At 43.0% G+C, this 11,631-nt stretch overlaps 1 protein-coding gene across 1 annotated transcript; it reads right to left on the bottom strand.

Moving 5' to 3' along the window:
• Positions 1-249: 249 nt before the first annotated feature.
• Positions 250-1,260, bottom strand: LOC105253581. Its single transcript, XM_011261692.2, has one exon. The coding sequence runs from the start codon at positions 1,258-1,260 to the stop codon at positions 250-252; it is 1,011 nt and encodes a 336-aa protein (XP_011259994.2).
• Positions 1,261-11,631: the final 10,371 nt, after the last annotated feature.

Raw genomic sequence — 11,631 nt, forward strand, 5'->3', positions numbered from 1 at the left:
CGACCGTAAATCGCCATAAAAAATTGCGCCGTAAGCCGAGATTCAACGTCAAAGTTTCCGTCCCGTACGTATTAATAATCGTGCCATTCGCCGCCGAAAGCTCGTAGGGCGCCTTCTGCCGCGGGCCCCGGATTTTCTTCCGGGGAAACACGCATAGGTCAGCCCCTGTGTCCACTAAAAAGTCTACCCTGGAATACAAATCCGTTACGAAAAGGCGACGGGTCGGCCGGCCCATGTCGCTCGTCGCCATTAGCGATCGGCCGACGCATTTCCCGCGTGAGCCGGACGGTACTCGCACGGCGGCGCGCATTGATGTGCATTGGGCCCCCATCGCCAGTGGTACCAGCAGAGCCCGTTTGACGAGTGACCGCGATCCCGCGTCCGCGAGCGCGAGCGTGAGCGCGACCGGTAACGCTCCCGACGGCGACCGCCGTCGGCACCCCGATCGCCCGATCCGCCGGCCGTGATCACCTCAATCGATCTCCTTATCGCTCCCAGCTGCTCCTGCATTTCTTGCTGCCAAGTTAATCTTATCTGCGCCAATTGTACATTAATTTTCGCCTCGATTGCCGCTATTCCGCCGGCCGCGTCTCCTGGCATTGCCGGCGCCCGTGCGGCCTCCGCCACCTGAAAAACGGGCGTTCTCGTGGCCTCGACTATCGCATCCGCAATATCGGCGAGCTGATCCAACGTATCCGCCGTCCGCGTCACCAGGTGCGGCTGAATATGAGCCGGTAATCGGCTCAACCAGACGGTCCGCAGAATTCCGTCCCCGACTACGTTTCCCGCCAACGCGCGTAGGTGACGTAAAAATTGAGACGGTTTGCGATCCCCGATTTCCTCATGTTCAAGTAACCGGCGCGTTTTATGTTCCTGCGACAAGCTGAGGCGCTTTATTAACTCTGCGCGCAAGGTCTCGTATGCCTGTTCGGCCGGCGGATTAATTATTACGTCACGCACCTCGACCGAATATTTAGAACCGAGCGCGATTATCGCGTATCCAAACTTTGTCGCGTCCGTTGTTATGCCGGCGGCCTGAAAACTGCGATCGAGTATCTTAAACCAAAGTTCCGGATCAACTGGAGTGAATTCCGGAACGCGCATGCCAACTCGACTCACCTCCGCCCCGGCGCCGTAAAACACAGGTGCCTGCTCGACCGCGACCGGCGGTGCGGGTTGTCCCTGCAGCTGCAGCAAAGATGAAGCTGCACGGCTTACCGGGGTCGGAGTCGACGGGCCATCCTCGCGCGTGATCACCATCGCGTCTCGTACCAATGTCTTCTTCCTGTGTCCGTGTCCGTGTCCACTTCTCACTGAGTCACTCACTCGCGTCACCGAACGGATCACGTCGGGGTCACCACTTTTGTAGTCGTACGCGTGCTATTCACGGATCACCCGGACAAGATAAAAATTTCGGAGGTCACCAATAAAACAAAGTTAATAGTATTAAAATGTTCTCGCTGTCTTTATTCGCACCGACATTTACACCAGAATCCAAACAGGCTCGCAGCCCCAAGCGCCCGGACAACTCAATACAATGCTCTCAATATTCAGAACTCGATAATTAAATTCTCTAATCGCGACGTCTGTACTCCGTTACATCTCCGAGGCGAAGCCCTTAATTTTTCTCACGGGGCACTGTGGCGCGAGATCTCCCACTAACTCTCCATCAGCTGTGGCAGATTTTTATTGGCTAGTTCTCCGTATTCAAAGGTAAACGGCCGATCTTCGCGTCAACAAGTTTTCGTATGACACGTCACGCTTTGTCAAAATATATATCCGTCAATATGAAACAACAATAGCCTGCCACGGCCGATCGACCTTCTCGAAACTTCTAGGTTTAACTGCTCGCTTGTAAATATAAAAAGTCCGCTGATCTATTTCAAATGTAAAATTTCGATTTTCGATCTCGCTGAGACTGCAATTAGTTTCAAGGGTCGCCACATCTTTAAGTCGGTCTTGCTCAGAGGGCTTTAATTCGGGGAGCGCAGCACAGCACGTTTTCGCGAGTATTTCTCGCGACTCAAATGGATAGTTGATTTTAGGCTCGTCCTCGAAACACCATCTTGAGGACGCGAAACTTATGTTAATGCCTAATCGACACAGTAAGTCCAACCCCGCTATGCACGGAACAACCAAAGTCAGCAATAACTCTACGGTGATATCACACTTTCGATCCTCTAACATGAGCGATATTTCCGCTTCTTCGCGTATTTCGGCGATCTGACCGTTAACGGTACGAATTCGCGACGCGTTATTCTGCCTAGTTGGTATCCTAAACTGTCATATAATTTCGATTCCTTCCCGACCAAAGATCGTACGGTTCGAGCCAGGATCGAGGGTTTGAAGGGGTCGCCTCTGCACGAATACTTTAAAATACAATAACGGCGTTAACCGGGAGCAATCAAGAGCACCGTACGAACTGCCGGTACAATCTGGTATCGGGATCCCTATTGCAATTTCAGGAGTCGCAGACCCGTCCTACTGACTCCCTTTTTCGTTTCCCGAGCATGAGGGGCACGTCTTGACGGTGAAATTTACTTTCCCGCAGCGGTAGCAATGCAAGCGCTGCGGTTATTTACATTCGCGTGCAACGTGTCCCGTTTTCTCGCAATTCCAACATTTGATGTTAACGCGCGAACCTGCAGTCATCGCGACGGTTGCCGGATCGGCTGCAGAGGTTGCGGTCGCCGTGCTTTTACGCGACTTTCCGGACGCCTTCCCCTTCTGCGCTCCACGCACATCAACACCGGCAGCAACTGCAACCGTTGCAGTTCGCTGCTCTTTTTTCGGTGGCCTGTATGCCAGTTCGGGGAAGATGGACTGTTCCTCGGTCGGAGGCGCGCGATGCGTTTTGGCGGCCTCATAACTTCTTTCCACGCGCGTCACTCGACGCTCCAAAGTCGCGAAATCATGAATGTCCTCACGACCGCGGTCCTATAGCGCGGCAGCATATTGCGATACACGTACCCAAGCTGTTCGTCCAGACTGCACGGCGGGCTCATGCGATCAAAAAGAGCTAACATGTATGTGAGATACTCCGCGAAAGGCTCATGTTCTCCCTGAGTCCGCCGAGCAGCCTCATCCCGTAATGCGAACTGAAAATCCGGGTTTCCGAACCGGGCGCGCCACGCGGCAACGAACTCCCGCCACGAATGCAACTCCGCTCGTTTATGGCGGAACAAGTACAACGCGGTACCCGATAAGAAAAATGGCAAAGATATCAATAAATCTTCGTCGCTAACCGGTAGCAACGCTCCTCCCTCCTCGATTCGCATGAGGAACGTTTCCGCGTCACTCCTGCGCGCCCCCGTGAAATTTAAATTCCATCGTCGCATGATGTTATATACGTCCATCACGGACGACGTATCCCGATTAAACGGGGGCGGTTATTTCCCGATGGCGCGACCGCGCGGTCCTCCTCCGACAACGACAGTAGGGATGGCGTAAATCGTGACTGAATGCGAGGAGGCGCGACGCTTGGATAATCTGGCCGTCGCGCGGTCGCACGATACGCTCCCCCGAGATAGAGATTTCCACGTAACCCGACCCCCATGTCGAACCGTTCGCTGGGGCTATCCGGTCTCATAGCCCCGATCTCGAAAGGAGCCAAAAGTTCCAATTCGCTATACGTAGGCGAGTGCGTGGGGGTCTAGGCCGAGGGTCTGGTACCGCTCATGACGCGCAAGACGTGCCCTCATGATAGTTTCGATACCCTCCAATCGCAAAGCGCATTTCTCTAGTTCGGCCTCAAATTGGCCGCCGACAGCTCGTCAATCCACTTTAATTCCGACATCGCGAGGGAAATTTCAAAGAGAGGGAGGAAGAAAAAAAAAATTCTGAGCCGACCGATCAAGAGGCTCGATATAGGAGCAAAAGATCGTCAGCCGGTACGTGCCGTGAGCTCCCCAAAATACTCTGATCAACTATTCGCACGCGAGTAGCAAGTTCGAGGAACGCGCACGAAAGGCTACGCTAATCTTTAATAAAGATAAGAAAATTTTTCCGCCGCCTTTCGCGATCACGTTCGCTAGAAAACGTATCAGCAACGAAACGCAATCACGGACGCCAAATAACCGGAAGACAGCGCAAAAATCCTGCACCATAATTCTGGAGCAAACGTAACCCAAGCAATACGCGAAATTCACTGAATATCATCAGCCAAAATGCGTCAATTATGCGATCACTTCATTAAAGTACCGAATGCCCGAAATTCCATGATCATGCGCACGCGGGACATACGAAGATACAATATAATTTCAACACAAGTAATACAATATAATTCACTACAAAATATGATTTAAATAAAAATATAAAAATGCCTATAAAGAGAAGTAAGAATTAGCACGACAAGCAATCAAAATATACAAAAGTTTCAAAATTTTCACATCAAAAGATATCAAATTTCAGAAAAGAAAATAATTCAATTTAATGTTGGGTCTACTCAAGCGACCTCCACAAATGTCCCATGGGATATCGAAGAAACACGGGATACAAGAATTTAATTTAATTTTATTTATTCAATGTTCTCTGTAGGATAGAGCGAGTGAAAAAATGAAAATAAAGAGAAAATGTAAAAAAAATGAGCAAAAATTAAGGTGTGATTGATTTTAATTAAATAGTTGACGATATTGCCAGAAAGGAAAAGTAAGAGCAACGAACACAAGTGAGGGTGCATCTAATAATAAATAATAAAGTTAGCAATATTTCAAAGGTGACGAAAAGCGAATGAAAAAGTCCGAAAAGAACTAAAATCTCTAATTTTGTACAAGCAATTCTTCAACGCAAAGAAGAAAAAAGGATGTAACGTGCCGTTTTCCGGAGATTCGATTGCGGATAAACTCGTCGGATTCGGGGTAATGAATGGTGAGCGAATGTGTGTTGTAAAAGAAAAGAAAGTATTTATTCGAATTAAGGCGTGTATACAAGTCGTGTGTGTATCTCGCTGCGATTATAACTGCGAGCGTGTTCGAGTGTATAAATTGTTTGATTACGCGTGCAGAATGCAAGTCAGAATGCGCTGATATAATCGTGGTGCGTACGCGCGATAATTCGCTGGTGGAATACGCGTGTATAAAAACGGTGTTTTGACGCGTGCGGATATGCGCTCGGTATCGGTCGAAAACCTCGCGTTGTTGTGACGGTGTTTTTGTCGCGTTTCTTGCACGGGGAATCCCGTCGTTCCGGGAATCCCGTGTACACCGAAAAGCCGATGGATTCCGAGAAACGATGCGTTATTTTCGCGAAATAATATGCGGTTCCCGCGAATTGAAATATCGTGCCGATAAATTGGAATCGCGTTTAAGACCAGCTGGCCTCGAGAACTCTCGATCGGGGCGGCTCTGAACTCCACCTTCCGTGGGTTTTGCCAGCCGGGATGTGGAGGAGCGGATGGAGGCAGTACCCCGCGCGATAACGAGAACTCTCGGCTTAGGCTGAGCACGCTCAACCTAATTGATCGGGGCGGTAGTGCCGGTTTTCAGGTATCTGGTAAATTCTCTTGAGCGTACAGCTTAGAGCGGAACAGGAGAATGTCTCTATTAGCCGAAACACGGCCTTTTTATACCGGCTAATTACCCGCGTCGGCGCGCGGCGGTTTACCCCTTCCGAACGGGTTAATTGCGGTACGGTCGGGCCCGTTCGGAGGGATTCGGGATTTGCGCCGAGCGCGGGTTTTCGCCGGTCGGTCGGTCGGGCCGCGTCGGCCTCGCTCGGCAATTCTCGGCCGTTTTGGAATTACAACGGCCCCGGTTTTTAATAAGTATTAAAAATGTGGGCGCACCGCGCCCCTGCCTCTGCCCGGCGGGTGTTCTACCGGGCGGCAGCTTCCGGCGATGTTGTTGCCGGGAATTCGGAACGGTGCATCGGAGTGCACCGTTACAAGGAAAATACATATCCCGTGACCTTATCCCATGTGACAAAACATGAAAAAAAAATGAATTGAAATCCGCGGCGTAATTCGGAAACGAATAATAAACGGTAATACTACATTCGATACAATTGGTGAGGATAATAAAATTTTGATTATTTCTCAATTACGCGATCTCAAAAGCCGAAAATTACAGCAAAAACAAAAGCAAAAAGAATATTAGAATCCCGTAGTCAATGGATATTTAAATAACATGAAGAAGTAACCGTCGTGTAATCCACACGTTCCCGTATTCATGCGAATAATAGAGAATGGAAAATAAAAATAACACGAAAGCGGAGACAGATGCGATATAACGAATTATCGACAGCACGAATCATTCAATAACAAGATCGATCATATTCGGTCGTATACATGTTCAATACGTTCGAAATCAACACGATGATATCGCGAAAGAAATGTCTTTCAATCGATGATCGATAATAACATTGATCTAATCCGAATAATATCGAATAATACAAATCTTAATATCATAAGGCACAGTTCAATATTAATACCATTCCACAAATAAATATTACAGAGCAAATAATATTCACAGTTTCATCCAATAATCTCATCAAAATAAATAATCTTCACATAAATTCAATAATAGGCAGACACAAAATAAATTCAAATATATTCGCAAATATGTTCAAATATATTCGCAATTTTCTCAGAAATACCGCTCTCGATCCTCAAATTTCGCTTTCTCAACACGGAAATCTATTCGAACATCCCGTATTAATTTTTAAGAGGCCGCACATTGGGCGCCAATTTGTGACCGTGAAATTTCTCCTTTTTCCTGAACAGGGAAGTTATTAAGAGAACCGATGGTGTTGGTCCACGGCACACCTTCGGCACGATCATCCTCCGTCGACTCGGCGGTCGCACCAAAAAAAAAGAACAAGAATTTCTGAACGCCAGGCGCGAATATCCGCGCCGCGCGAAACGCTAATTATTCGCATAGAAAATCGAAGGGCCGATCGTGACGGCCCGAAATCTCGGTAGCTCACGCAAACGATGTCGGTAGAGGTGTGGAGTTCGCGGAGAGCGGGGGAGAGGAGGTCGAGAACGGTTGTAACACTAAGAGAAAACTAATAGTAATCATAAAAATTCGTAACATATATTTCGTCGAGAAAAGAAAATCGAATAAAATAAAAAATGTATTTAATCATATGATTGTCATTCCGACATAATTTCACGTGCACAACCAGTCGCAATTCGGTGAAATTTGTTTTATTTACGGCGTCTTATATTACGGCGACGAGTCCCGTGAGCGAGACAAGGACAGCGCTATCGATGCGCACGGCCGCGAACAAGAGCGAGCGAGACAGAACATGAATCACGCGGTCGATGCGTGTCTAATGTGAAAAGCCGGGAAAGACAAATAGATTATTAGCCGACGGGTTAATGAGGGTGCTGCAATTAATCACACCCGCGATACTGTTCTCGCCCGCCCGAGATCTACCCGATAGCAATCGATATTTCGCGAGGCCCGCGCGATGGAATGCGGCAGGCCGTACGGTGCAATACAATGACGTCACGTTAATACGACGAGTTTCGGTCGAAACATAAAGATTTTCCGACAAACTACGAAAGCCGAAACGCACAGATTATGCAAATAACGACGAAATAAGCTCACAACGACGATAGATCTTACGAAAACGCGGACAATTTACAATATACGACAGCGCGAAATATGACACGGTGACTGGAGACGTTTCCCGGGGAAACAGCGGTCCTGCAACAAAAGCTCGGACGAATCGCTCGGCTCCTCTATTATTTGCGTGTTTCCCAAAATCGCGAAAGAACGGAGACGTTAATGGCGTATCGGCCACGTGCGACAAACGCGAATAATCGATATTATCTGATGCGTAAAATCGAGGGCCCGACACAATTCACCCGAGCGGCAGCGAAATTGTTGGCCTTACAGAAAGATCGTTCGTCTCACCAGAATGGTCCTCGAAGATCGTCAACAGAAAAAGCTCTCGGTATTCTCAACGGGATCTGCGTTCTTTTGCGTCGCTAATCCGCCGAACAGTGAGGTCCGCGGGAGAAACGTCGGTGATCGTTTCCCCTGATTTTCCTCGCCGAATCTAATTGGCGCAGGGCCGTGTCGCGCCCTTCACGGGCTGATTCTTATCACGGCCGTAATTCTGCTGTATGGGTCCCGGAAATTCTCGGCCGCAAAGAGAAATACTCTCGGGAGCAAACGCCCCTTGCCCCGCCTGACTTCCTCGGGGCTCGGGAAATCCTCCGGTGATCCTTTCAGTTATCAAGAGACACGGTAGTGTCTTGTGCTAAGTCCCGCGTAAGCAACAAGACGCGCCGTGTATCATTACGCGAGTCGGATAGTTGGAGATGTTCGAGATTATCATATTGAAATAATCGCTGAACGGATCCAGTTCTTATTAGGCTTAATGGATAGCTTAAGGTTGATTTATATAAGAAAAGTGTCTTTATTTTTGCTCTACGTGCATCGTGAACAGCAATATTATGATCCAAAGTTGAAATATGAAAAATTTTCATTAAGAAACGTCTCCTTGGTCATCGTCGCCCAAGTCCCCAATGTGCAAGCGTAAAAAGTTGTACGTTTGCCGCATTCGACGTAAGATTGCGCTAGCGGCGCTCCGTGATGTTAAGACTATTATATACGGGGTGTCTCATTTTAATCGATGGATCCAAATTTCTCCTAAACTACATCAGTTACAAAAAAATGTTTCAGACAAAAGTTGTATGGCTTGAAGGGGAACATAAGGTGGTGTCATTGGTTTGGCATTGAAAAGTCACCTGAAGGTTACGTGAAGATCACATCCAATTTTTTAAATGGGACTTCCTATATGCTTTTGCATATTTTTTTAGTTCATCCCGAGAGCTTTCCGAAATACTATAATTAAGTTAATTTTCATTAAGTAGTTTTCAAGTTATGAGACTTGAAATCATTTCTTAATTTTACATAAGTCGTAAAATATCTAGTAAAATATTCATTTTTCGATTATCTTATCTTAATACTTTTATACTTAATACTTTTATCTTAATACTTTTACGTGCAAAATAATAAGCAGAATCAAATGGTGTAAAGAAAACATACAGTTGTTTAAGAAAAAATATGGAATTGTTAATTGCAAATAGCATATTTTTTTCCTCGGAACAGTTAAATGTTTTTTTTACATCCCAATTGATTCCTCTTATTATTTTGTACACAAAAGTATTAAGATAAGTTAAACAAAAAATGAATATTTTACTAGATATTTTACGATTTATGTAAAATTAAGAAATGATTTCAAGCCTCATAACTCGAAAACTACTTAATGAAAACTAACTTAATTATAGTGTTTTGGAAAGCTCTCGAGATGAACTATAAGAATATGTAAAAGCATATAGGGTGTCCCATTTAAAAAATTGGATGTGATCTTCACGTAACCTTTAGGTGACTCTTCAATGTCAAACCAATGACACCACCTTATGTCCCCCTTCAAGCCATATAACTTTTGTCTGAAACATTTTTTTGTAGCTGGCGTAGTTTAGGAGAAATTTGGATCCATCGATTAAAATGGGACACCTTGTATATAGGGTGTCCTAGACCACCCGTACATCCCTTTTCTTTCAAAAACTAAGCATTTTAGAGAAAAACGTTTTAGACAAAAATTGTATGGTTTTGAGGGGAACATAAGATGGTGTCATTGGTTTGACCTTGGATGGCATCGTTAAGGTCAGGTCAAGGACACCTTTAATTTCTTAAATGGAATTACCTATTTTTTATTGCATATTCTTATAGCTTATGTCGAGAGCTTTCCAAAACACTATAATAAAGTATTTTTTCATTGAATACTTTTCGATTTATAAGGTTTAAAATAATATCTTAATTTTACATATACTATAAAATATCTAGTAAAATATTTATTTCTCGCTTATCTTACCTTAATACTTTTATGTACAAAATAATGAGAGGTATCAATTGGTCTAAAAAAAAAACACATAATTGTTCCGAAGAAAAAATATGTAATTTGCAATTAACAATTACATATTTTTTCTTAAAAACAACTGTGTGTTTTTTTTTACACTAATTGATTCCTCTCATTATTTTGTACATAAAAGTATTAAGGTAAGATAATCGAAAAATAAATATTTTACTAGATATTTTATAGTTTATGTAAAATTAAGATTTTATTTTAAGTTTTATAAATCGAAAAGTACTCAATGAAAAAATACTTTATTATAGTGTTTTGGAAAGCTCTCGACATAAGCTATAAGAATATGCAATAAAAAATAGGTGATTCCATTTAAGAAATTAAAGATGTCCTTGACCTGACCTTAACGATGCCATCCGAGGTCAAACCAATGACACCATCTTATGTTCCCCTCAGAATCATATAATTTTTGTCAAAAACGTTTTTCTCTAAAATGCTTAGTTTTTGAATGAAAAGAGGTGTACGGTTTCTAATGACATATTGATTTGTAGTTATCCGTTATTTTTGCAATAAGAGTAGCAAAGAAGTTTGAAGGATCTGAATATCTATATAGTAAGCAAAGAGGACAGTCTAATTTTAATGAAATATGACGGGGGTATGAACGGGGTGATGGCGGGTTCTTTGCTCATTTATTTAGAGATGTTTAACATATAGTACAAAAAAGAGTGATATCCCTAAAAAATTACCCTTTTAAAAAAAGGTAAAAAAAGGTGCTAAGTCCGCGTAAAAAACAGTATATGTATTTGCAAAATAGTGTATTATTAACTGTAAAAAACTACTGTATTGTATATCCTACAAAAATAATGATATCAAAAAAGTTGCGCTAAGTGAAAATAAAAGCTTATAAAAATACTTTAACCAAAAAAAGTTATACAAAATAGCTGATTTAATTTTCTACATTATATCCTAGAAAAATAATGATATCCAAAAATTACGCTAATTGAAAATAAAAACTTAAAATAATTTAACTAAAAAAAATTGTACAAAATAATTGTTTTAATTTCATACAAATAATATTAAAAAGTTGCACCAACTGAATAAAAATTTTTACTATAAAATAGACATATTACTTTTTTATTTTCAATATTAAAAGAAAAATGATATTAAATAAATTGTAATATATCTATTATAAAAAATCGAATTGAAAATATGAACAATCATATACATTGCAATAATCATATGCATATATCCTGAAAAGTTTAATTAAAAAAAAAAAAGAAAATGATAATACAAAATTCAAAATTAAAAATTATTAAAAAAATTAAAAATTAGAAATTAATAAATAAAAAATAAAAATTTATATAAAAATTAAAAATTAATACATATAAAAAAATTTTAGTTAAAAAATTTAGCGCTGCTAATTTCATTAGCACATTGTTCAGCGTAACAGCGTAGCAATTGTCCGGAACGGCTCGTCGGATAGCCAGGATTCGAGCAAAGGAGGGGAAATAAATCAACTTGTGTGAACATTTTCGTAAAACTAGATGTGTTTTTATTGAATGAATGTATTATGTACAAGGTGTGTATGCGAGAGTATAAATGTCGATGTGATTGTGCGTACAATGATTAAACTTGAAAATAATATCCGGTGTACAAACGAAAACGGTAAGTCTTGCGCAGGTAAGTAATATACAACGGATGGACGAGAAACGCGTATAACTAGTATCCGACGATCACGGAAACGCGGACTTAATCTACGGAAACGTGACGGGTACTCGGGACGGACATGGAACCTAGGACTAGTGTTGTATC

The sequence above is a fragment of the Camponotus floridanus genome, unplaced genomic scaffold (genome assembly GCF_003227725.1).
Source record: "Camponotus floridanus strain SB8 unplaced genomic scaffold, Cflo_v7.5 scaffold366, whole genome shotgun sequence".
Taxonomy (NCBI): Eukaryota; Metazoa; Arthropoda; class Insecta; order Hymenoptera; family Formicidae; genus Camponotus; species Camponotus floridanus.